The following is a 27,199-nucleotide window of genomic DNA, read 5'->3' as shown; positions in this document are numbered from 1 at the left end:
GGCCCACCTCCACCCCCCCATATCATAAAAATAAGAGGCACACAGAAAATCAAAAGTGTAGTTACTGTGTAGGGATTTTCGAGAAACCTGGTTGTCAATCTTTTTTTTTGGCACTGGGGATCGAACTTGGGACCTTGTGCTTGCAGGGCAGGTGGCGGAACCACTGAGCTAAGTCCCCAGCCCCTGGTTGTCCATCTTAATGACATTTAAGTGAATTAGGTGGGCTAAAGTATTGAGTGGGTCTTGTCACATAGCTGGATGAGTGGTTGTCTTGAGTCTTATGGTCAGTAAGGAAAGAAACAACATTACAAAATGCTAAAATTATATTGGAGGTTGTTTGTAAAAGCAAAGTATAACTAGAAATTTTATAATTTGTAGCTTTCTGAAAACCGTATCAGAACCCCTTTAACATTTAGGTTTGTTCTACTTCCCTATATTCTAATTTAGGATGCACTTTTATAGGACTACATTGTACATGAAAGTTAAGCTGTATTTCACTGCATCTTGGGATAACTTTCTTTTACAAAGAAACTGTAACTCAAAAGTTAGGAGTCAGACCATAAGCCAATGAAATCCGTGGGTGTGGAGGTGGGGTGTTATTTGGAAAAGAAGAAATTTACAATGGGAGTGGGGAGGAGAGACTGGGTTATTTTGTGACTGTATCTTATTTGAAAATGGGGGGTGTGTTTTTGAATACGTACAAAGATTCCTTGGGATTTTCTCCTTAGTAATTTCATTGGCAAATAGGAACAATATTTCTAATTTATTTGGTATCCAGAACATCGTAGGCTACAGTCTTATTGTGCAGTAGACACTAAACATTCTGCAAGAGTGGGGGATCAGCAAGCTGCTGGCCGAGGGGCTGGTACCAGGTGAAGGCTCCAATGCTGGGCTCGGAATTGAGAATGTGTAATACATCATTTATTGTTCTGTATTCATTCAGTAAATAATTATGGAATGCCTAGTGTGTACCAGTTACTGTGCTAAGTGTTGGGGCTTAGATAGTAATGTTTCCTATCTTCAGTTAATTTTATGGGAATGATAGAAAAATAACTATCTACAATAAAGTGTGAAACTGATGTATCAGATGCCAGGGTTTCTGTGAAGTGAGTGGAGAAAAATCCTGAAATGGCTAGCTTGAAGTCTTAGCTAGCTTTTTTCAATTATAATGTAGTTTTCATGAATGTCTGGTTTTGGAGAAAACCAAGACTATTAAAATTTGTGAAAATATCATACTTTAAATCTGTTTGTAATATAAAGGATGCTATTCTATTAAATGAAAAGGAAGTTATTTTTAATTTAAACCACCCACATATGTTGGTTCTTTGCTTGGATTTAACATGCTAATTCTTACACTTAATCAATTTGCAAATAACAGTGGCCTTATAATGTAATTGTGACCTTCAGTGGTGACAACTGCATTAGTTACCATGCTTGCACATCACACTGGGTCTGTGACATTGACAGACAGTGGACATAGGACTTGTGCTGGGTGATGGCTGACCGCCACACTGGCCAACCTGGATGTGATTTAGTTACAGTGAAGATGGTTGTCTCAGTAATAAGAACTGAATCTAATTAGGTTTCTTTCACAGAAAGGTTCTCCTAAAAGCAGGTTGTATTTTTATAGAGAGATCAAAATAACAGTAGAACTCTCCCCTCAGGACCTAGAAGTTTGGTCTTGTCTCAGTCAGTCCTGTCATTTAAGTAATTTTCAAACCTGTTTTTACCTTTGGCTGCTTTCCAAACAGTCCATTTGAAAGTGCGTTAGTTGGAATTCTTTCCTGTGAACAGGGCTTTCCCAGGGTTCTCGTTCAGATGATTGCATTATACTCTTAGTGGGCTTCTAGATGCAGTCATACATTGCTTAACAGCAGGAGCGTGTTCTGAGAAATGTCATTTGGCGATTTCGTTGGCCAAACATGACGGTATACCTACAGGAGCCTAGATGGCATAGCCTCTTGGGTGCCTAGCTATACAGTGAAGGCCGTCATATATGTGGCATGTCATTGACTAAACTGTCTGTGCAGCTGATGACTGTCCCCTGAAGGAATTGTTTTCCTTGGAGACAGTGAGAACTCAGTGTTAATTGACCATATACACTAATATCTGTCATTCATAAAACCAAAAAGAATAGAACTTTGTAGATGGTAAAGAGATAAAGGAGATAATAGCAGCACCAAACTCTACATGTTGCCAGCATTTCCAGTCAGGACATTCCAAATGTCCCCCTGTACTCCAGTGTGGCTTCTGCTCTAACCCTTTGTCTAGTCCTTTTATTTTGAGTCAGGGTCTTGCAAAATTGCCCAGGCTGGGCTTGAACTTGTGATCCTCTTGTCTCAGTCTCCTGGAGTGCTGGGATTACAGGGGTGTGCAACCACACCCAGCTCATTTACCTTTTTAAGTGTTCTGTTCAGTGATTTCTTCAATATTCAGTTTTTCACCCATAACCATTATCTAGTTCCAGAACATACCCCTAAAGAAACCCTGTACTTCTGGTCACGCCCTCTCCATTCCACCCTTCCTCTACCCCTGCCAACTGGTAATTTCTGTCTTTATGGATTTGCTTATAAGAATCACACAATATGTGGCTTTTTTGTGTCTTGGCTTATGTTCACCTAGTGTTTTCAAGATATATCACATTGTGGCACTGTATTTCTTTTTATGAACAATCTATTGTATGCATATACTTTTCCACACTTTGTTTACCCATTCGTCATTTGGACATTAGGGTTATTTCAGCTTTTTGGCTATAATGAATGCTGCAAACATCCATGCGTTCATGTGTTTTCATTTCTCTTGCCTACATACCTAGGAGTGGAGCTACTAGGGTATGCAGTAACTGTCCATCTTAGTGGGCTTGAAATAGTATTGTAGTTTTGATTGCATTTCCTTAATGATGAATGATATTATGCTTATTGGTTATTTGTATATCTAATTTGGGAAAATGCATGTTGAAATACTTTGCCCTTTTGTTTGTTTTTGGTGCTACCAGTGATTGACCCCAGGGCCCTTGCCTGTTGCTAAGTAAATCCCAGTTTGTTTGATTTTGAGACAGGGTCTAGCTACAGTGCCATGGCCTCAGCTGGCCCTGAATCCTGGATCCTTTTACCTCACTTTCCTGAGTGGTGGTGTTACAGGCCTGTGCCACTATGCCAGGCTTCCTTTACTCTTGTTTTGTTTGTTTTTGGTACCGGGGATTGAACTTGGGTCCTTGCGCTTACCAGGCAGGCAGCGGAACCACTGAGCTAAATCCCCAGCCCTCTTGTTTTAAATTGAGTTGTCATGTTATTGATGTTGTCAAGTGGTAAGGATTCCTTTTTTTTTTTTTTTTTTTTTGTCTGTACTGGTGACTGAATCCAGGGAATGTAGTGTTAACTCCTCTCTAGTGCTTTTTATTTTTTATTTTGAGATGTGGTCTTAAGTTTAAGTTGTCCAGTCTGCCCTCAAATTTACAATCCTCTTGCCTCAGTTTCCAGGGTAGCTGGAATCACAGGTGTGTGCACCCACCTGTGAATATATTCTGGATGTATAATTTGTAAACATTTTCTCCCATTCTGTGAATTCTTTTCATTTTTTTGATAGTGTTTTTGAAAAATAAACATTTATTTTTTATTTTTGGTACAGGGGGTTGAACTTGGGACCTTGAGCTTGAGAGGCAGGCGGCAGAACCACTGAGCTAAATCCTGGGCAACGTTTTTAATTTTGATGAAGTCCAACTTAACTACTTTTGGGGGTGGTTTGTAAGGTCATATTTAAGAAACCATCAACTAATCCAGGACCCATGGTATACCTGTTTTCTTACAAGAATTTGGTAGTTTGAGCTCTTATTTTAGGCCTTACTCCCTTTTGAGTTCCTTTTTGTTTGTGATCAGTTGTTTTTATTTTTATTTTTTTTGGTACTCGGGATCCAACTCAGGACCTTGTACTTGTGAGGGAGGACCAATGCCACTGACCTAAATCCCTGGCCCTGTGATCAGTTCTTTTGCATGTAGGTATCTCGTGCAGCTGGCATCATTTGTTGAATATGGCTTTCTTTTTAATTGTTGCTTCTCCTTTATTTTACCATCAAGTATCTTGAATGTTTGTAGGCACTATTAGTGTAAGGTTGTGGAGTACAACGTTTGCTCTAAGAACCTTGTCTTCTCTTGAAGGTTTGTGTTTAGTTGAGACTTATGACTGCATATATACACGAAACTGTTAAATGGTATGTAATTAAGTAAGTGTCACAGGAGTCGTGGGGAGAACAGAAGTTACCAGGAATTCAGAACCGGAAGTAAGTCTGTGGGCAGAGAGGTTCCCAAGGGAGATGGGGCCATTGAGGTTAGGTTCTGCTTAGTGTAGACAGAGTGAGAACATGCCTAATACAGCTACTGAAGCAGTCTTTTGTTCCTGGATATGTGGAACACCTGTTAGACAAATTTAATATACCAAATCTTCCCTTAGCCTAAATTATACTATTGGAACTTAGAATCAGCTGAAGTAAACTTTGTGCAGTTGTATTTAGAGACAAGGGCAGGGTTTTTTTGTTTGTTTGCTTTGTTTTTTTGTGGTACTGCGGGTATTGAACTCCGGACCTTGCACTTGCCAGGCAGGTGTGGTGCCACTGAGCTACATCCCCAGCCCAAGGACAGTTTGTTTCTTAGCCACCTCATGTTGGATTGGATACCTTACAGATACCACCTTCTTTTAATTTATCTTTTTACTTCTTCCAGTGGTTGTTGGACCAGATTTACTGTATTCCCTCGTAATAGTCCCCACAACCTTCTAGGATTTCTTTCATTTCAGATGGGATTTTGCTGTTACCCAGATAGGTCTCAAACTCCTGTCTTCAAGCCTCGTCTGCTTCAGCCTCCTGAGTAGTTGGGAATACAGACATGTGCCCACGCATCCAACTTCTTAAGATTTCTTTTCTTGATAATTTTAGAGAAACTATTCTTGTTATGGTCACTGACAATTTCCACATTTTAGTCCAATGGCTAGGTTTCAGTTCATTTCTCACTTGACTTAGCAGTGCATTTAACACAGTTAGTTATTCCTGCCACCTTGATGTGCTTTCTTTTGGCTTTTTGAGAATGTAGCCCAGGCCATCCTCCTGCCTGGACCTCCTGAATGCTGGGATCACAGGTGTGCGCCACCACACCCAGTTGGTGAGTTGTCTTTTCCATTTCCACTTCAACTCAGCCTTTTGCTGCTTCTGCATCTGCATCGACTCCCTTGGCCATTCCTTTTAGTCTCGGCCTCAAGAATCATTTATCTATGTGTCTCACAGACTTGTGACTCAGATCTGGGCCTCTAGCACTGACGTTGCTCTAGAGCCCCAGACTTGGATCTTCAGCTGACCACCCACATTTGTCTTGGGCTGCCTACTTAACATCTCGTTTAACAAACCCCAAATTGATTTTATCTTTCCCGGCCCCTCAGACTCGCTCAGCTTTTTTTCATCTTAATGAGAGACAATTTCAAAATTTTTATAGTTGGATTAAGCTACAAATATTGGAGACATGAGAGTCCCTCTCTTCCCTCCTATGCAGGCAGGAAGTCCTAAGCCAAGGCGCCACCAGCTCCCCAGATTGCCGCCACAGCCTCCTCCTGCCTTACCTCCTGTTCCTACACTTGCCCTCCTACAGTGGTGGGACTGTATTAAAACATTATGTCACTTTGTGCACTTCCTGTGCTCAGAACATTGCAGTAGGCCTCCCTTTCACTCACCATAAAAGTCAGTCTTTATAGTACCAAAAACCCCCTACAGAACCAGAACCCCTGTTGTCTCTTGGACCTACTCTCCTGCTGTTTTCCTTTGCCAGAAACTTTATACACTCCGGCTGGCCACTTTACTGTTTGAATAGTCTAGGTGTGTAGCAGTAGGGTTTGTGTCCCCTGCTCCTGGAATGCTTTCCCCCAAGGTAGCCCCATGGCTAATTCCTTCACTGCTTTCGAGTCTGCACTCAAGTCCTTTACTCTGTGAGGTCTGCTGTGTCCATCCAGCCTGTTTCTGGTAATTGGTTGAGCCCACAGCCCCCAGCCTCTTTTACTTTGTCTCCCCCTCCCCCAGTAGCATGCATCATCTTTTATCGTACAGTGGAGGCTTGACTTATGAACTCAGTTCATTCTCAAGGGCAGTTGTAACTCAGGCTGGTCAATTGAAGGTTCAGGGTCCTTCCTCTACACAAAATCTCTTTCCTGTACACAGGCAGATCTCAGCGTCCTTAGAGAGACATTGGCCCAGGATTTCTCAATTAACTCGACGAAGTAAAGGATGCTGTAATGTTCCTTCTAGAACTATTAAAGGTTAAATCTATACGTGAGATCATCTGGAAGCACAAGCGGCCGGCATACGGTTCATAACTCAATACTTTGTTCGTAAGTTTAAACTAAAATTCTGGTAGTGACCCAAGTTGGTTATATCAAGTTAAAATTCTGGTCACGACCCAAGTTGGTCATGACCAGTTGAAACTCAAGGGTCCACTGTACTGTGTAATTTGTTTATTTGTTGTATTATGGCTGTCATTAGAAGTAAGAGATTTTTAGTAATTGTTTCACTGCAAAAATCCCAGAAGGCAGGAATTTTTGGTTCTTCTGTTTTGCTGCTATCCCTGTCACATAGTACATATTTGTTAAATGAGAACTCTGGGGTCCCCACCAATTGAATTGGAAACTTTGAGGATGAGAGTCCAATTACCAACTACTTTAACCAGGCCTGCTGGTGACTCAGATGTAAATTCAAGTTAAAGAACCATTGCTATGAACATTGAGTGGGATTTCATAATCCAGCTTCTTGCTTCCTGGTAGGGATAAGTAGGTACAGATAATGGGCAAATACTGGAACTGGATTTGTTCCCTCTCTCTGTTCTGTCTCTCTCTCTCTCTCTCTTTTTTTTTTCCCTGCTAGATGAACCATGTGGAAGAAGATAGCAGAGGGAAAGCGGATATAACAGTAGTAACCTTCAGTGAATTTATCATGAGTCAGGGGTCCCCAGATCACCCGTGGGTCCTAGCAAGTCATCAAGAGGATCTTAACAGCTCAGCATATTGTCAGAAGATTTATTATAGCAAAATGATAAAAAAAGAAAAGGGTCACAGGGCAAAGTCCAGAGGAAACCAGGAGAAAGGTTCCAAGGTTTCTCTTCCAGTGGAGTACATAGGACTTATTTAATTCCTCCAGCAACAAGTTGTGACAAGTAGAAGCTCATTGCCAAGGTTTTTATTGAGGGCTGGACATGCAGGTACCCTTTGCCTAGACCAGAGTTTTAGATTCCTCAAAGCAAGTGTTCACCAGGAGCCACATTGTACAACAATTCAGGTATAGTAAGCTAGTTTTTTTTTTTTTTTTTGTGGAGGAAGATAACTGGGGATGGAACGTGGGGTCTTTGGACATGAACTTGTGATCCTCCTGTTGAGAGTGTTGGGATTATAGGCATGCCCTGGTGACACCTGGCTACAGTGAGCTGTTCTTATCAGTTAAGAGTGAAGGGTGAGAACCTCCTGAACTCCAAGTTCAGAGGCCACCAGTGGCCAGCTTGGCCTGCAGAACTTTCTAAGGATTGCAGTGTCAGGCCTGCTGTGTTAATGCTTTTCTGTATATCATAGTATCCAAAGAAGTCTGCTTGGTGTTTCCTCTGTTATTATTTATATGGAATGTAAAGTATGTAGACTCAATCATCTCTTTCAGATAATTTGGTAACAACCAAAATGTTTTGAGACTTAAACATTTAACTAAATTGATTAGTAAGTTTCTGGGAAATAATTCACAGTGTTCACAGTTTATGCTGGTTTTTAAATTACAAAGAAGTTTATTTCATGCCAAAGTTTTATTTTCAAAAATAAATTAAGATACTTTTCTTAGGATTCACTTGCAAAAATAACATCTATAAATGTGACCGTCTGCTTCAAAGAGATACTGGATTTTTTTTTTCCACTTTCTTCCATCTTTCATGTTCCAGAGAAACTGGCCATCTTTAGTAAGTAACCAATCCTTTCTTTGTTTTTAATAGGCCAAGATGCTGAATTATCAGGGACACTTTCACTTGTTTTGACACAGTGCTGTAAAAGAATAAAGGATACCGTTCAAAAATTGGCATCAGACCACAAAGACATCCACAGCAGTGTTTCTCGGGTTGGAAAAGCCATTGATAAGGTATAGTATTGAAGGAAGCAATTTGTGTTTTTTAGCATCCTCCTCCGCCTGGCAGTACTTTAATAACATTAACTGTTTCAGATTATTTTCTGCTAGTCCTCTTTTGAAAACTTTTACAGCTCTAATTTTCCTGTGTTACTTTTATTAAAGTTCTCTGTTGCTATTATTTAAAAAACAAGAAACAAGACCAAAAACCCTCACCTTACATAACTTTGTTCCATATCCCTTTGCTTATGAGTAGAGTCCTGATGAATATATTTATAGAGAAATTTTAACCAGTATGTGGGAGTTTGTTTCTAGGAGTAACTTTTCTTACTTCCTAAGTAACTCCTGGCTGCGCTGTCTCTGTTAAGGGATGATTAGAACAACACCGTTGCGTCTGTCCAGCTCTCTTGCCTCATCCTAAGTCTTATCTGCTGTGGGTACACTAGTTGCTTTTCTTCAGCACTGCCTTCTGTGTGAGTGAGTTGGTAGCCAGCAAAGCGGTTCCTTTTGTTCAGTTATTTTGTGTGATACTGTGTGAGTAAGGAATTTTTGACATAGTGGTTGGCTCCTAAGCAGTTGTCATTTTTACCACTGGGCCAGTTTTGCCTTTGAAGTTCATTGTCCTCATGGGATCTAAGCGGCTTAGTCCAGGGTTGCTCTCTGGTAACACTGACTTCCTTGAGCCTTTGGTGAGGTTGTGACTGGTCATGGGCATTTCTTTTCACCCAGAGTAAACGTCTGGGAAGGCAGAACGAATGTCTGAGGAGAGCTCTTTGTAGCAAAGGCATTTCTAAATGCATAGTCCTGAGTTGCCTCGTCTATGTGTGCAACAGTGATGGCTGTAAGAGATAACAGAAGCTCCTTCAATCATAAGAGTGAGTCTAATGCATGGGTTGGCCTAGCTGTTAGGAGTTATCTTAGTGAGCAGTACTATAGTATTAGAAGGCTGGGCTCGAGGCTAAGTCAGAACTGCTTCTAAGGAGATCCTGTTTACTGGTAGGTGTGTTACAATAGGAACGTAGCGGCAGGGGCTCTGGGACTTGTTTGGCCATGGCTTACAGAAGTGTTAGTGGTATTTCAATGAGCTGTCATTACTTCCATAGTGGCATGAAGGCTTTGGCACAGAAAAAGAGGTCAGAGAGTGTGGTCGACAGCAGCAGGGTTCTACCCTCAATATTGGGCCCATGGTGGCTATCACTAGCAAAGCTGGGAAGGCAGTGAGTATTCTCAGAAACACCTTTGAGGTTGTGAAGCCTGTTTGGTAGCTCCAAGGCAGTGAACACAGCTTTGGAAGTAAGTTAGGGATGAGACCAATTCGGGACTGTGGCATTGGAAGCCTTCAGTTAGTAGTCCCTGAAGGGGGTGTTGATATGAAACAGTTTCAGGACCGTGGGAATAGTGGTGGGGCACTTTAGAGATGGTCTTAAATCACCAGTGGGTAAGGAACCCTCAGTTCTCTAGAATAGTAACGACTGGTAGTATTTAAGAAGCTTTTGGACTATGATCAAGGCATCTAATGATTCTGATAGCTCACAGTAGGTTCCTGGGGACATCTACTTAGCTACCAGGCTGGCTGCTTGGGATTATGGCAGAGGGGTATCCTCTGGACAGGGAACCGGAGAATGCTACGACAGTGAGAAGACAGTGCTTCCAAGGTAGCCAATCAGAGAATATATCAGGAGAAAGAACCCTGATTCTTTGCCTAAGTGGGGATGCTATCAATAACCGAACCTCAAATGTGGGCTGTGGGCCAGCTGGATTAGGAATAGCTGGGTGAGTAATTCACTACCTGTCCATTTTGTCACTAGTAGAGTGTGACCATTTCCTCCTATTTCCTAGTTGATGTTTGTTGTCTTGTCATAATTATTGTCAAAACCCTCCTTTCCTCTTGTCCTCCCCATTGGTGATTTGCTGAGCAGGTCTTCAGACCTAGCAGGTCTTTACAGATATTCCTACAGGTCATCAGATATCTTGACTAATCTTTGAGGCAAAGCATTTAGATGTATTTGATGCCAAAAGTGGAACTGTGTCTTTGGATATATCAAGAGAATACATTTATAGTGAATAATCTATATTCTGACTTTTTGAGGGAATGGGCTATTTGAGGTGAATGTTTCTAATTATATTTTAAAATTTATTCTTACTCTTAAGATTCTAGGTGACCTGGATTCTTCTCATCCATCATATGAAACTATGTTATTTAGCTGATACTGATAAGTATGTGTTGGATTGTAGTCCACAGCCACAGGGGAAAGCCTGGATCTTTTAGCCCAGTTCACTGACATCTTTTAGTACACTCTCTCCCCATGCTTGGGGCATCTACTTTCTTTAGCTGAAGAGGAAGCAATGCCTAGAAGCTATGTAGACATTGTAAACAGGCTTCTCTTGTACGTGAGGGATTCTGTGTGGGCTCTTGTCACATTATTAGAGTCCATTGATTTAAGTCCTCCACTCTTAACTTGAACCTGGTAAATTGTGTAAGCTCTGGGCAGCTTGTTGTAAAGCTGGGTGGACTCATGAATTGGTGTTGATCAAATAGGATCAGACTGAAGCCGTTGTGGCCCAAGGTTTGTAGGTACCACAGCAGAGACCTTTGTAATAGACTGGAATGCTGTCTAGCAGCTTGTGAGTGCCATTTGATGGACACACGCTTCTGTCCTTGCAGGGTGACGGTCAGAGAAGCCAGTCACTCTTTTATAAGCAGTGTTTGTTTTTCAAAGTATATTGACACTAACCAGTCTAAAGTGAAATTTAGATGTTAAACCCTGCTATGAGTATGAGCTATGAGTATTTGTGCAGATTAAAAGAGTAGGGACTTGGAACAGCATATGAGGAAAAAAATGTGGCCCTTCCAGAGGGCAAAGGAAGATTAAGAAAGGACCAGTTGATAGCTGGGCGTGGTGGCACACACTGTAATCACAGCATTCTGGTTATGAGGCAGGAGGATACCATGAGTTCTAGGTCGGCCTGGACTACATAGCGAGATCTGTCTCAGCTCCTACCCCACAACAAAAGGATCACTCGAGTAGTCATTATATGTATACATTAGGTGTATACAAACACATATGTGTGAATACAACATAGGACATTCCAGTTAGTAAATCATCTTTATGTTTATCATCACCTCCTTTCTCAGAAAACTCTTGAGGGAATGGGAATTTTTATCCCTATCCTATAGATAAGAACATTGAAATTATTTAGGGAGCTGAAGTTCACAGACACAGTAAAGTGGTGTAGCTGAGGTTAAAGTCTTACTCCAAAAGCCTGTTATTTGTAGGGTCCATTTCATTATACTTAGGGTGTTTTAATGAGCAGGTTGATTTTGAGAGAGAAAAATCAGTATATTTTTGGCATACTAAATGGATTTTTTCTTTAATGTTTTAAGATTTCTTGTGTATTAAAATTCTCTTATTTTTCTGAAAATGGTGAGCAGAAAAGTTTGTATTAGCTAAGACACTTTATATTTATTTATTTATTTATTTATTTATTTACTTTTTGAGACAGTCTGACCATGCTGTTCAGGCTGATCTTGAACTCACTGTGTAGCCCAGGTTCACCTCAAACTCACAGTGATCCTCCTGCCTCAGCTTCCTGAGTGCTGAGATAACAGGCATACGCCACTACACCTGGGTGGCTTTTTAATTATTATGACCATAAAGAGTTATAGAAGATTTCAGCTTTAATACATTCATGATGGGCCTGTAATTTGTATGTCTCGCTACTGGGCTACTTAAACCACCATTGCTACATGCATGACTGTCCCATTGGGTGGCTTGTACCACTATTGATACATGTGGTACAGACATGCATGGGATAGTCATTGGTGGTTCAAGCCGATGGAAACACATTTATGTGTTAACTATTTTACGATGCCCATAGTCTAATCTCTATTTTAAATAAAGAATATCAGCCCTTAAGATTCTTTGACAAGTAGCTGGGCGTGGTGGTGCACACCTGTAATCCCAGCACTCTGGCAGGCTGAACCAGGAGGATCACAGATTTTGAGAGCAACCTGGACTACTTAGTGAGACCCTGTCTCAAAAAAAGAAAGAGAGACCTTTTCCTATCTCAAATTATCAATTATTCATTTTAATCTTTTTTAATCCTTATTTACACTTTCAGTTTCTCACACCAGAGAAACTGTTCGGTATTTACACATGTGTGTCCTATTTATGATAATTTGAAATAGGAAAAGGTCCAAAGGTGTAGTGGTGGTGGGAGGGCAAAGGGAAAGGGAAGAAGGGAAAGTAAAAACTATGAGAAAAGAAAAAAAAATGGAAACAAAATCTATGTAAATAGGGAAGGGCGAACAGGTAATGGGGGAAAAATAAGAACTAAGACACATCATGTTCAGGTACAAGCACCCAATGATAAATGTAAACGTATTGTATACCTAAAATGTACCAATAAAAGATTTTTTAAAAAAGAGATTCTGTGACATATTTTTGTTTGTTTTGTTTTTTCCAAACAGTACTATGGTGTTCTTAATTTCCTCCCCTACTTATAGAAATTCTAGAGTTCTGTTCTCTTTGGGCATTTGTTCAATATTTTACTTGGTTGTTTGACTTCAGTTTCTTAAGAAAATCCTTAAAAATTACTCTTCTTTAGACTTTGCAGGTGTGTGTATGTGTTTAAGTAAATACTACTAAGATTTTAAGTGTCTCAAATCTACTGTGATGTAGTTAGAAGCTAAATACATGACCTTAAAGATTTCGTGACTAGTTTGCTCATGTAAAAGTGCTTTATGTTCAAATAAAGTAACTGGAAAGATTCTGAGATAACAGAGTAAGTTTGTATGGGATTGTAAAGGAAAGAGAACTGTGCTCTTACTTATCTAAGGTTTGTTGAGTTCGTATCTTAAATATGGCTGAAAGGATGGGTACGATTTAGAGCAGAGCATATCATGGTGTTTTGTGGGGCTAGGGGAGGGGCTAGGAATCCTGCTTGACCTATATTAAAGACTTCACCATTGACTTTAATCAGGTGGCTGCTCCTTGGAGCAGGGAAGGATCAGGTTGAGGGAAGATAAATGGTAGAAGGCCTGTGGGGTGTGGATTTGATCCAGTGAGACTAGAGGGAAACAGAGTAAATGGGGAAAGTATTTGAGGATTAGTTTGATTTCATTAAATGGGATGAAAATAAAGACTAGGGATAGAGAGAAGAAGGGTCATGTTCCAAATACTGGACTGAATGCTTTACAGCATTTTTATCCCCTGATGCATGTACATTATTCCCATTAGACATAGGAGGAAACTTAAGGCTCAAAGATCTTAAGTGGGGTTACCTGTCTCAGGTATATGACTTGGAAGTGGTGGATCAAGGTTTGGAAATTGTCTTCACTGAGGAGTCTGTTCTTAAACACTCCTGTATTAGAAAGTTAGTGAGACCATGGCGGGGCTGATAATATTGAGGGAGGGAGATGAAGGCTAACAGTGACTTCATCTCTAAACTGATCTGCCACTAGATGGAGCAGCCACACTGACAAAGCAAAGTGCTGACTGCATTAGAGAATGAGCAGAGTCAGGGTATACAAAGTGAAACGTTAAATATTTTGAGATATTCAGAGTGAGGAGTCAGGAACTGCCTGTATGTTGGTATGACTGGATATAGGAGGAGAAAAAGTGAACAGGGGAAAGAAAATAAGGTCTTGTACAGAAATATCAATAGAGTATGTGATGTTAGATATATGGTGCTTCTAAAGAAAAACAAATTTTTTTCTGAGTGATGGGGATTGAACCCTGGGCTTTTGCACTCAGCTACATCCCAGGCCCTTTTTTAAATTTACGTAGTTTTTGGAGACAGGGTCTTACTGAGTTGCCAGGCTGAGCTCAGACCTGTGATCCTCCTGCCTCAGCTCCCAGAATGCTGAGATTACAGGTGTGCACCTCTATCCCCACCTGCTACCTCTACAATTCTGTTGTATATGAGTAAGTCCTTATGTACTGTGGTAGAGGAATGTTAGTGTTAATGAAGGAAAAGAGGAAATAAAAAAGCCTAGATAATTCACTCTGATTAAGAAGAAAAAGACACTGAGTTCTGAAATATAGATATACTTTGATATAGGGTAGGTGCAAGGATTATAATTAGTGAAAAGGAATATGTAGCTGACAAAGTTATAAAAAGAAAATAGTGGTAAAAAGCCAGGAATGTGTTGCCTGAGAATAAAATATTTTAAACTATCTCCCCTCCTTCCCAGTAACTAGAGAGTAATTCAAGAAAATGTGGAGAGAGTGCCTAAACTGTTATAAGCATATAATAAAATACTGTATCTTCATGGTCAAAGTGGAAGAATTTGCTTTTAAGATTACATGGTTTGACTAGGAGCTGCCATATTCCCTGAGCCCTGCTTGCTTGGGCCGCAGTGCTTGATTGGAGGATAGGCTTGCCCCACCGTGTTGGCCACAGGCTGCTTTGGCTGGGACTAGTCCTTCCCTGCTCTTTCTCATTAGAGCCCTTAAGGAGGAACTGGGAATGTGTGAGCCTGGGAGTGATCAGTAGCCCTGGAAAGAATCTGGTCCGAGGTGGGAATCAAAGCCCAGGTGCCAGGAGGAGGGGTGCAAAAAGGAATTCTGCATACTCAAGCATTGGGAAGCACACCAACAGCTAGGAGTTCTCTGTTCATTCATGGTGGACGCCAGCACCTGTGTGACACATTAGTGCTCTGCCTGTCAGTCTGAAGATCACCCTCCGAACAGAGACGGTGGAGTTTAGCTTTCTGTACCATCTGTTGCCTGGTATCTCTGGCTCCAGTGTGTGTGCTTGGGTTTTTCTTACTACTCCTGGTCCAAGCTGAATGAAGCTTTGTGATTTAGTTGATGATGATTATTTGTTGAATTATAGTTCAGGCCACAGGAAAGCCTGGAGCTTTGCAGTCAAATCTGATCCCAGGATGCAGAGTCAGAGAATCCCACTGGACCTGGAAGGTCCACTTTTGTCTAAGCATGAAGATGGAATATTGTGCTTAGTGTAGCATCCAGGTTGAGTTAGCCTGAGAGAGAGAGAGGCCTACTTATTAAGCTGCGTGGAGTAATCCCGTCTGCAATTATAGTTAGAATGTTTTTGTTTTTTTGTTTTTGTGACAGGGTCTTGCTATGGAGCCCAGGCTGGCCTCAAATTCACAGCGATCCCCCTGTCCCCAAAGTGCTGAGATTATACCCTTGTGCCACCCTGCATGCATTTAAATGATTTTAAATTAATATTTATTTATTTATTTATTTATTTTTTGAGGTGGGGTCTTGCTATGTAGTCCAGGCTGGCCTTGAACTCACTATGTAGCCCAGGCTGGCCTCTAAACTCAGGACAGTCCTCCTGCCTCAGCCTCTTGAATGCCGGGGTCATGGGCATGTGTTATCATGCCCAGCCGTGTTATTTAATACCTCCATTAATGCACTCTGTATTATTTATAGTCTGTAATGATTCTAATAATACTTCTAATTGTAGAATCAGAAGATTAGGTGGCAAAGCTTGGTGTTTGGATACAGAACTGTATATTGAAAGATTTACTGTTGGGTGGATACTGTTTAGAAACATTATTTAACTTAATCTGCATCAGCACAATTGTAAGGTTGAATTACTGTTCCTGGATATAGATGTGAAAACTAAGGTGAAATGACCTGCCTGAGGTCACAGAACTAGAGAGCAAATGGAAAAACCGAGATAAATCCAGATTTTAAGATGAGCAACCTTTCTCAACTGGGGTTCCTTAAGAGAAATAGTCCTTAGTGCCCTGAGGGTACTTGTTGTGTGTGTGAATTTTTCTCCTTTGCCTCTAGGATAGTGAGAGAACTGTATGGGGGGCCGGTGTTAATAGTCACACAAATAAACATTTCTCTGATCTGTTCTGATAAGGAGGCAAAGGGGAGCAGATTGACCAGAGCTGAAAGGTTATGTCAAACAGCAGTGAGGAACAGGGATGCAGAAGTGTGGCAGATGGTGAGATTCTCCAGCATTTGAGGCTCATAAAAATCAGCAGAGTGGTTTGGCACATTATTCCCCTTGGTTTAGGAAATAAGGTTAGATTGATGTGAATCTTCCTGTCTCTTCTCTTTGAGAACAAAGTAGAGGGATGAGGAGAATATCAGTGTCTAAAAAGGTGTGGCCATCTAAAGGTGCATCTTCAAAATGTGATTACGCTGGGCGTGGTGGCACACACCTGCAGTCTCAGCACTTGGGAGGGTGAGTTCAAGTTTGAGGCCAGCCTGAACTATATAGTGAGACCCCGTCTCAAAAAACCAAGGGATTGGCCCTCCCAAGGGATTGCTCCATACTGCTAGGTTTATTTCTCCACCTGTAGTTTGCAAAACACTGCTGTCTGATAAATGGCTAAGTATAGATTATTTCATCATGTGCCAGGTACGTCATCTCATCGTCAGCTATACTAGGCATTGCCAAAGTTTTCCCTAAAGAGTCGATACCAATTTACAGCCAAACCTGTATACTGACTGTAATTTACCAAACATGTAGAACAGTTCCTGCTTCCTCATTACTCACCTATGTGTGGTATTATCAGATTTTAAAATCTTTTAAAATCAGATGGGTGTGGATTAGTATCTAGTTGTACTAGTTTTGTTTTTCTTTGGTGATCTTTGAGCTTGAACATATCATGTTTGTTTGACTCTTAGGTTGTCCCCTTTTATGAGGCTCATGAATTTTATCTTTTTTTCTTTTTTCCTGTTAGGGTGTTTGTCTTTCTTACTGATAGGAGCTTGTGTTTGTTTACAAGCTCATCTGAGTATTAATCTTTTGTGGGTTGAATGCAAAGTAGCTGTCTTTTCCAAGTCTGAGGAGAGCTAAAACCCAGGTCTTCTTACTCTGTTGAGTGTCCTTAACAGCCTGTCTCTCATTGTTAGCCACATTAACTGGATGCTGAGAAGGAAAACTAATTCCCAGTAGTTGTAGCAATAGTATATTGTTAAATTTGTGCCCAAATTTTTCTTCAAAGCAGTTGGGAAAGTTTGAAAAAATATTATTAACACTATTCAGAGAATTTGTACTTAAGAAATGTACAAATTACATGTCACTGCTAACTGCTCAATAATTATACATTTATAAAATATATGTGAGGAAAAAAAGATAGATTTTTTGATAGTGAAAGCATGTCCTTAAAGTGTGACTGATTTGTAAGCATGTTCATAGTTTGGCCACAGATGTAAGGTGCCCTGTAACTTATTTCCTTTTAGTTTCAGCCTCCAGACTTAATGTATCCTGGATTTCTCTTTCCAAGCCATAGCACCCTTTTCAGATAGACACATCCTTGAATGTATTTTTTTAAGCTTTTGGTTCATTTGAATCCTTCCTTCTCATTTAAGAACATTGTGCCAGGTTTTTCTTTCTTTTAAAAGTATGAAAGGAAAAGTCAGGTGTGGTGGCACACACCTGTAATCCCAGCACTCAGAGGAGTTGAGGCAGGAGGATTGCTGAGAGTTCAAGGCCAGCCTTTACTGCATAGTGAGACCCTGTCTCAAAAAAAAAAAGAAGTATGAAAGGAAAAATTACAGTAAAGCAGAGATTCTAATAATAGTTGGGTGTTTCTCTTTTTCAGCCACCTCCTGGCTGGTTTGCAGTGCAGCTGATTTCTGGGCAGCCATGCAAGTGAGCTTGGTCACCTAGCAACAGCAGCTGGAACCAATCTGATGCAACAGTGTGTAAGGACCTGCATTCAGAACAAAGGCATCCTACTCCCCCAGCCTCTTGTTATTATCTAAGCTTCTTTACTATGTGGAACCAGAATAAAAATTATGAAAGAAGTTTTCCTGTTCACCTCAATGGTCTAAACTGGAAAGTCAGAGTGGTAGAAAGAAACTCAGAAGAATAATACATTGCTCACGCACCCTTATTTGATTCCCAAGGGTAGCAAATAAATCTTAGGGTGTGACTATAGTTAGAGATATTCTGAGTGTAGGGGGTATTTGATTTTTCTCACCCATGTAGTGAAGACCCAAGTAAGCTTTAAGGAAATAAAGGTTTGTGAAGGACAGTGATGTAAACTTTATAACAAGGCTACAAAGGATAGTGTTTAAATGTTAGACTCTTTAAAGTTTTCTAGATGATTTACTTTGTGTGTGTGTGTGTGTGTGGCAGTACAGGAGATTAAACCCGGGGCCTTCACACTGAGCTACATCTCCAGCCCTTTTTAGTTTGGATTTTAAGATGTGATTTGGCTAAGTAGCTAAATTACCCGAGCTCGGCTTGAATTTGTGATCCTCTTACCTCAGTCTTCCAGAGTGCTGGGATTACAGGTGTACGCCATCACTTCTGGCTAACTTGCTGTGTATATTAAGAGAGTTATTCAAGGGATTTTTTTGTTTGATCTGAGCAGATACTGTCTGGTGGTGGCTTATTAAGTTCTGACTTGATGTATAATGCCAAGTAAAATTGTCTTCAGAAATATATGTTCCAAGTTTGTTTCATATTTTCCTAGGGAATAGGTACCTGATAAATTTGTTGGGAGTTGATGGGATTGGAGAATAACCTTTAAATGGATAAGTAGAAACCTGGAGATTGTGTTTGGGAAGAATGAAGTTAACAGATCAATGAAGAACTTGTCTTAATTAGCCTCAGTGGTTCTAGGGTATAATAAGCACTTAGACATCACAGAAATAATAGGCAGATTCTTGAGTTGTAATGAATTCTGCCATCCTCATACACCCATCCTTTTATTCATTTGGATGGCCTTATGGGAAATAAAATGAGAGAGCATAATATCTATCTTCTGGGCCTCTGCTCTAGTCCAGAAGAAGAACAAAATAGACCACTCCATTCTAGCTCTCACAGGCAAAGAGAAATAATTTGCTTAGAAGTATCAGTGAACTGTTATAAAACTACGTCTCAGCAGGCAGAATCTGATAAGCAGAAATGAAACTTGAGAACCTTATACAAGTGATTGTGGTTCTTCAGTGTTAATGAACCATCTGTTTAGTATGTTCAAGGCCCCTGGTTCAATTGCCAGCACAGAAAATCTATGGTTTAAAAAAAATACAGGATTTTCAAAAACTTTTTTCTTTTCTCTGAATGATTCCAAATCTTGTGTATTTAGGCTACTGATTGAATGTCTAAAAGGGGTGGTAGATAGCTCTTTATGGAATAGAAAATTGTGCTTAATTTTAGAGAGGAACATTTTCCTTTGTTGTGATTGTGAATAGTTGGTTGTTTTCAGTGGCTGTTGAAGGTTACTTCCTATCTGTTCTCATATGTACAATAAAAGAATTCTTTATTGATTCGACTATTTGGGTGGTAGTTGACTAGGATTGTCATTTCAGTTACATCAGAATGATTTTGTCTAGTTGACTCTATGCTTTTAAGTGCTAGAGATTATTAGGGGCAGTGCCTATGAAAAATAAGGGGGCAGAAGCAAACTAGGCAAAGACTTTTAGATCCTGATGTGGATTTGCACCTCCTGTGCTCTTGATGCTTTGGATTTCCTTCTTTGTTGTCTGAAAAACTGACTTTAGAATTGTTTTAGAGTAAATCTGCCAGTAACACATTCATCTGAGAATGTTTTGTTTTCCTTCATCTAGGATTGTCACTATTTTCTTTTCGTCCCCAAAGGATATTTGCACTGGGTATAGAATTCCGAGAATAACGTTCTTTTTTGTAACTTGAAAAATCTTGTACCACTTTGTGGACCCTGTGGTTTCTTTTGAGGCATCTGCAGTCATTGGAACCACTTTATCTGCTGCTTCCAAGTTTTTTTTGTTTTTAGTTTTCAGCAATTTGTGAAGTGTTTGGGTAGGTGTTTTTCTTTTTGGAGTACACTGGGGTTCTTGAATCTGTAGGTTTTTATCACTGGAAAACTTGGAAGATATTATTCAGATATTTCAGCTAAGCCGCTTTCTTTCTCATTTTCTTTTTTGACGATGTCAATGTTAGATCCTTTGTTTTCCTGCAGGTAGTTGAGTCTCTGTTCATTAAAGCCTTCTTCTGTTGTTTAGATGGATCTTCACTGACTTTGTGCCCTGCCACTTTCATTCTCCTTTTCTGAGCCCATCCGAAGAAATTTTTTATTTTGGTCACTGAATCTTCTAAATCTTGGCTAATAAGCCTTTATGGCTTATTTCCAGAGTGTGTGTTTGCCCTTATTCTTGGGGTATTTTTGTGATAATCACTCTGAAGTCTTTTAATGATTCCAACATCTGTGTCATTTTGGTGTTAGTGTCTGTTGATGATCTTTTCCTGTATGAGCTGAGATTGTCTTGGTTCTTTGTATGCCAAGTAATTTTTCTTTATACCTTCAACATCTTGAGTATTATGCTTTGTTGCTCTTCATTTGTTTGAATTCTATGCAGAATGTTGATTTTCTGTTTTAGCAGGCAGTCGACCTGATTGGATTCAGACCACAAGCATTGACCAGTCTTCTCTAGAATGTCATTTCAGTATCATTTTCATCTTGTGTGTACCACACTATAGCACTCTACCCTGGTTCTGTTCAGTCTCCCAGTCTGTCGTATGCTGTTGAGAGTCAGACCCATGGTGCATAGCTCAGGAGTACATAAAGTGTTTTTTCACCACCTGGCCAACCCCTCTCCCTCAACCCTGGCCTGACCTTTGTACCACAGTTGTTGGGATACACCATGGATGTTTAGCAGTCTTATGTTGATGGGCATATGTGGTTTCTCTCCCCTTCTCCCCATCACAGACAGTGGTATACTGAGCATGCTTTTACAGGTAGATCATTACTGCGTAATTCTGAAAATATTGCTGTAGTATGATGCCTAGAAATTAGTTTACTTGCCTGATGTCATTTTCACAGAAGTTACCATTAGACCTGTATATTTTTCCTAAGTACTCTGTAAAGTCTGCAGCCATAACCACTCTAAATGTACCTGATCTTGTCTAAATACTCACCTTTTTTTGAGGCGGGGGGTACCGGGAATTGAACTTAGGACCTTGTGCTTGCCAGGTGGGCGTGGTACCACTGAGCTACATCCTCGCCCCAATACTCAGCTTTTTATTCTTTGAGCACTAGTCCATATGTAGTTCACAAAGGAGCAGTGGGAAGAATTCCTTCTTGTGATAGTTTTGATAAATTGGAATTGGGTACTTACTGAGAAGATCTCAGTGAAACGGAGACCATTCTTTCCATTACTACTAGGTGGGATGAAAAAAATCATCTGTTCATGATTCCTTTTTCTTTTTCAGAATTTTGATTCTGACATCAGTAGTGTGGGAATAGATGGCTGCTGGCAGGCAGACAGCCAGCGGCTTCTCAATGAGGTGATGGTGGAGCACTTCTTTCGGCAAGGAATGCTGGATGTAGCCGAGGAGCTCTGCCAGGTAACATGGTGCCATGTGGGAAGATGTGGAAAAGAAATGGCCTGGGGACGTAGCTCAGTGAGAGAGGGCTTGCTCAGCATGCACCAGGCCTGGCTTTGATCCCCAGTACTGCAAAAAGCAAAAACAGAATGACACCACCAATAAACAAAAGAAAGAAGGTTGTTTGGATTATTTACAGAGCAGAGTGAGTCTTCTACAGATAGAAGGTAGATTTTATTTTTTGTACTGGAAATTGAACTCAGGGCCTTGCGCTTGCCAGGCAGGCACTGTGCTGCTGAGCTACATCTTCAGCCCCAGATAGATTTATGATATTTTAATTATTAGGAATTACTAGGGTAATTATTTAATTACTAGGAAATCATTTTATTTTTGTTTTTTTCTTAAGTGGTGAAAATTGTGGTTCTAAAGTTACCTGAAGTGTTCTTTCTTTGTTCCTGGTCCAGTAAGCTGGTCATGAATTAAAGGGCTCAAAAGTGATATGACTTCCCTCTTTTGAGAGGGAAAGTTCATATAGCAGAGATAAGAAAGGAACAAAAAACATTAATGTTTGTTCTTCTGATCTAGCCCAGTTTAAAGAAATTTGTCAAATGAATTTCAGACTAAAATTTACATCAGGTGAGCAGTGCTTCATTTCTACTAGTGACAAGCATAGGAATCCCAAAACAGTTCACCAATATCTTGTCCTAATAGCAGCTGCTGTGTATTAGTATTTACCTCAAGCAAAGCCCTACTTTTATTCCTCACTACAACCCCATCAAGTAGAAATTATTCCTGATCAACTCATGAGAAATGTGAGGTCTGGAGAAATAAGTAACTTGCCCAAGGCCATACGGGTTCTTCATGAAGGATCTGGCATTCATGTCTCCAAACTGTTCTGTTTTAAACTATTTAAATATGTTATACCTCAAGTCTTTCTTTATAACCTGTAGGAATTTTGTGTGTGTCCATGTGTTTTTTTATAGTAAATCAGTAGCAAAGACCCGGATAACAGTGGCTTAGACAAATATGTTTACTTTTCATGCACAGAAGTAGAAGGTAGTTAGAGGCCCACAGCATATGTGATAGCTCTGTTCCACGCAGCTCTTAGAGATATACCCTCCTTGTACCTCTGGTGTTTCTGGGAGAGACAGAGTGTGCGTGTTCATATGTCATTGGCCAAGATTTACATCTTGAAAGCATTATTCAGCTTTATTCCATGGTTATGTACCCAGCTAAGATTTAGGGTTTCTAGTACAGTAGTGGGGATGGAGTGGGCAATCATCAGTCTCCGCCCCAGAAATGTATGTTAGAAATAAATTGTCTTTGATGGCTTGCCCCATATTTTCTAGTCGAGAGTACATTTTTACCACTGTGCTTTTATTTTGGTTACTTAATGCTAACAAAAGTTCTTTCTGCTTTTTCAGGAATCTGGTCTTTCTGTAGACCCAAGTCAGAAGGAACCATTTGTGGAGTTAAATCGAATATTAGAAGCATTAAAAGTCAGAGTTCTGAGACCTGCTCTGGAGTGAGTTACTAAGTTTTTCTGTTGGCTAATTTGCGAGAACTTTCTATAAGAAAGAAAGGTTAAACACATTAGAGATTCTTAGGTATATTTATCTTACCTGGGGCAGACTTTAGGGAGAATTTTCTTATGCCCAAGTGAAATATGGGGAAGTGCAATATGAGAAAGTGGTACGGCTTGCTTAACTTATCAGTTGGTCTGAGTTCCCGTGAGAGAAAAAGGTTTCCGATGCCCCTGCTGTCCCACCACTTTCTGTGCACTAGAGTTGTAACTGGGGTTGTTCAGGCGGCCCTCGTGTGGTATTCGAGCTCCCAGAGTGTGCTAGCATTCTAAGACAGGATGGAGTGGGAATTTGAACTAAGTGGTAAGCATGAAAACTGCAGATACTGTACAAAGGCGCTCTATTCTTCATTACTATAGATTTTGGTGATTCACTCTGAACCCATTGAGACATTTTATTGAGACATTGAGACAAATTATCTGAAATTACTGAGTGGAGTGTAATAAATACTGTCCTAGACAGTGTCAGCAGACTTTTTCACAAAGGGCCAAATAATAAGTGTTTTACGGTTTGTAGGCTGCATATGATCTCCCTCACATATTTTTGTTTGTTTTATGTTATAACCCTTTAAAAATGTAAAAAAGTCGTTCTTGGTGACTTGTCTGACATGCAGAGCAGGCAACAAGCTATATTTGGCCAATGCCATAGTTAGCTGACTCCTAGAATGTTCCAGTGTGAAGATTACCAGGATGTTTATAATAAATAGCTCATAAAATAAAGCAGTATGATAGAAGCAGTATGAGGGTATAACCTTACAGTCCTGGTATTTTAAAATGGAAAAATTGCCTGGTGTGGTGGTGCATGCTTCTAATCCCAGCACTTGGAGGCTGAGGCAGGAGGATCACCTTGAGTTGGAGGCCAATCTGGGCTACATAGTGAGTTCAAGTCCAACTTGAACTACATAGTGAGACCCTGCCTCAAAAAAGAAAAGAAAAATTCAGCCAGATTTGGTGGTGCACACCTGCAATCCCAGCCCTTGGGAGGTTTGCAGTCATCAAGGATCTGACTTTCAGCATTGAAGACTTGGAAATATGTGTGGGTGTGTGTGCACTTGTGTTTATATGTGTGTATGTGTGTGTGTGTTTTAATGCCAACATCAGGTCTGTATATTCTTTTTTTTTTTTTTTTGTACCGGGAATTGAACTAAGGCCCTTGGACTTTCAAGGCAGGTGGTGGCACCACTGAGCTAAATCCCCGGCCCCAGGTCTATACTTTCAACAGTTACAAAACTGGAATTACTTATGTGCAGTTTGTATTGCCAGTGGCTCTAAAACTAGCTCATGCTAGGCAGATCCGTGTGGAAGGCACAGTCTAATATGAACTTGCCACCCGTGGAATTGGAGCAAGAGGAGATTGTTCTAGAAAATTATTACTCTTCTCCACCAAAAATATCCTGATGCCATTATCTCCGCCATGGAGATAGCTTTAAACTATTGGACAGTTCAGAGTTCATTAGTTGACTTCTTGTCTCTTGTTTTCATTGCCTTAGTCAGTCCTTTTTTGTTGTTTTCTTCTTCTATTACTAACCAGCCTTTTTAAAAAAAAGTTTATGTATATTGTTAAAACATTGCTTAATATGAAAGTCCACGTTTGAGGGTTTTGTGGGGAGGAGTTGGTTTTCTTTCTTTTTTCTTTTTTTGGTACTGGGGATCAAACTCAGGACCTTGTGCTTTAGAGGCAGTCTCGGTGCCACTGAGCTAAAGCCCTGGCCCAGGAGCTGGTTTTCTTGAGACAGGGTTTTACTATGTAGTTCAGGCTGAACTTGAACTCACTGTGTACCCCAGGTTGGCCTGGAACTCACAGTGGTGGGATTACAGGCATGCATCACTATGCCTGGTGTTGTTTGAGTTTTGAGCCAGCATTAATTATCCTAATAGGTAATATATGAACTAGGTACAAAATCAAAAGGTACAACAGAATCAAAGTGCAGTTGCTTCCCAGTCTCCTAATTTCTTACCACACAGGCAGTCTCCATTAACCTTTTTCTTGTGCATCATTTCAGAGATATTCCATATGTCTACAAGTTTATGTGTATTGTTATGTATGTATACATTTTTATTTATAGCTGATTGCATACTATCACACTATCATCTTGCTTTTTTCACTTGAAATTTTGAAAAGTACCTGCTGTATTGGAATATACAGAGCTCTCTCATTTTTTTGTGGTGGCTGTCCTTAGTGTTCTGTTGTAGGGTTTATACCTTAATTTTATTTAACCTGCTCCTAATGGTAAATGTTTAGTAGTTCCGGTCTCCTGCTTTGTAAGCAATACAGCAGTGAATAATGGTTGTACTTTATTTTGAGCACACTCAGCTGTTTCTTTAGGGTGCATTCTGAGAATGTTGGGTCAAGATATATTTTAAACTTGAATTGAGTTTGCAAAATTTTTCCCTATGAAAGCTGCTCCAAAATACAGTCCTACCACAAACAGCAAGGGTTGTTTCTCATCTGTGTTACCACATTGATCCTCTTCCTCCTTCCTCTCCCCCGTCTTTCTTCTATTTCTACTTCTCTTCATAATCTTTGCAAGTTTGTTTATAGTGGAGGAAGAACAGCATCTCTTATTTTCAGTTTGCATTTACCTCATGAGTGAAGTTAGGGTGCATCTTCTCTAAGTAGGCTCACATCTTCATTCTGGCCAAGGTCTAGGTCTCTAGGCCTCTGGCTTGAGTTAGTAGTCTGTTCAGGCCAAGGGCCCTTTTCAGGCAACGGGATCTATACTGAGATACCACATTCCCAAGGGCCTGTGTGAGCATTTCACCACAGCCTCTGGGTGCTCATAGCACTTTTTCAAACAGCTTACAGTTGTATTTGCAAACTCCTCAACAGAATGCCATATGGAGCAGAAAATAACTGAATAGATGTAAAAAAGGAGGGGGGAAGGTTACAGATTTTTCACAGAAGAGGGGAAAAAATGAAACCATCGAAGGAATTCAGATGGAACAGACTGTGAACTGTGTCCCTGAGACTGCTGAAATTTGGCTAAGTCCATCTCTGAGGCTAGCAGTTAGGTGAGGATAGAAGAGCCAGAGAGGCAGCAGAGGCTGTCATGTGGTTCAGTGGAGCATATGACCAGTGGCCCCAGGGTGAGAAAATGCTTGCAAGACTTCTGAGAGATTGTAGTCCAGTGAATAAAACAATTTGTAAGTGGGGAACAGTTCTAGAAAATGAAAGCAGAAGAAGCAGCCAGAAGTACCTGGAGCCTTGCCTTTTGCTGGAGAGGAGGGCAACAGTGATCAAGCAATTTCTGGTGTCTGCTTTCTTGTTGCTAGGTAGGTGGGCATTTTTCAATAGCCACAGAAGCCTTGAGGAACCAAGGCTCTGATGGGGCCAGTGGAGAAGGGCAGTCACAGCTTAACACATTGGAGTTTGTTTCTCTAGAGTTTAATTTTCTTCCTCCATCCCCAGTTCATTGGTCTTAATTCTGAAAAGGCAGGAGAGTGGATCTGTCTATAACTCATTCTGCCTATGCATTTAGACTGATGGAGAAAGCTGCCTTTACTAAAGAGAAGCTAATTGAAAATGTAAAGAGGCACCCAGTGGGAATGATACAGAAGAGAAGGGAACACAGTGGACCAGAGAGGCCAGAAGAGGAGTAACATTTTGAGCAGCACACTATTTTCTGTTCTATTTACATTTACTGCTGGTGAAAGTTTATAGGAAGTTCCAGCACTGTAGATACTCCTCGGGAGAAAGAATAGACATTTTCTGAATATTATCTTTACCAAGGACCTCAGCTGTGTTGTAACTAAGTAGGTAAACCATTACTAGAGAAATTGAGGATCAGAGAAAAAAAATGTAAATTTCCCTGAGGTGAAGCGTTGAAAAGCATACAGAGCTATACTTGTATATGGAGATTATTATTTCTTATTAGGCTTATAAAAACCCCTTATAAGTCTTAAGTACTTAAAAACATAACCAGTCTGTACAGCTGTGCAATATGGTAACCAGTTACCACAAGTAGCTATTAGCCACTGTTACTAGTCTCTGCATTGCTGAGAGCCTAATGTAACATGGGTGTGGGTGTGTGTAAATAGATTAAACTATGTAATACTCTAGTTTGTATGGTTTTTTTAAAGAAAGCAGAACATATTGGCACACATCTGTGATTCCAGCCCTTGGGAGGCTGAGGCAGGAGGATCACTGCAAATTTGAAGTCAGCCTGGGCTACATAGTGTGTGAGGCCACTCTGAACTGCATAGTGAAACCCTGTCTCAAACCAGCAAACCAACAAACAAACAGC

At 40.4% G+C, this 27,199-nt stretch overlaps 1 protein-coding gene across 1 annotated transcript in view; it reads left to right on the top strand.

The window, feature by feature from the left end:
• The window catches only part of Rmnd5a (required for meiotic nuclear division 5 homolog A), a 52,330-nt gene that overhangs the window by 4,564 nt on the left and 20,567 nt on the right, over positions 1-27,199 (top strand). Inside the window, exons 2-4 of the mRNA XM_004844570.4 lie at positions 7,995-8,137; positions 21,260-21,394; positions 22,798-22,898. Of these exons, the coding sequence (XP_004844627.1) occupies positions 7,995-8,137; positions 21,260-21,394; positions 22,798-22,898 (379 nt within the window). The remainder of the gene's footprint in view (positions 1-7,994; positions 8,138-21,259; positions 21,395-22,797; positions 22,899-27,199) is intronic.

Source organism: Heterocephalus glaber, unplaced genomic scaffold (assembly GCF_053883595.1).
Source record: "Heterocephalus glaber isolate CG9 unplaced genomic scaffold, H.glaber_assembly_v1.0 deba00000470, whole genome shotgun sequence".
Lineage (NCBI taxonomy): Eukaryota > Metazoa > Chordata > Mammalia > Rodentia > Bathyergidae > Heterocephalus > Heterocephalus glaber.
The sequence above is the reverse complement of the archived record's forward strand: the minus strand, read 5'-3'. Positions and strand labels throughout refer to the sequence as shown.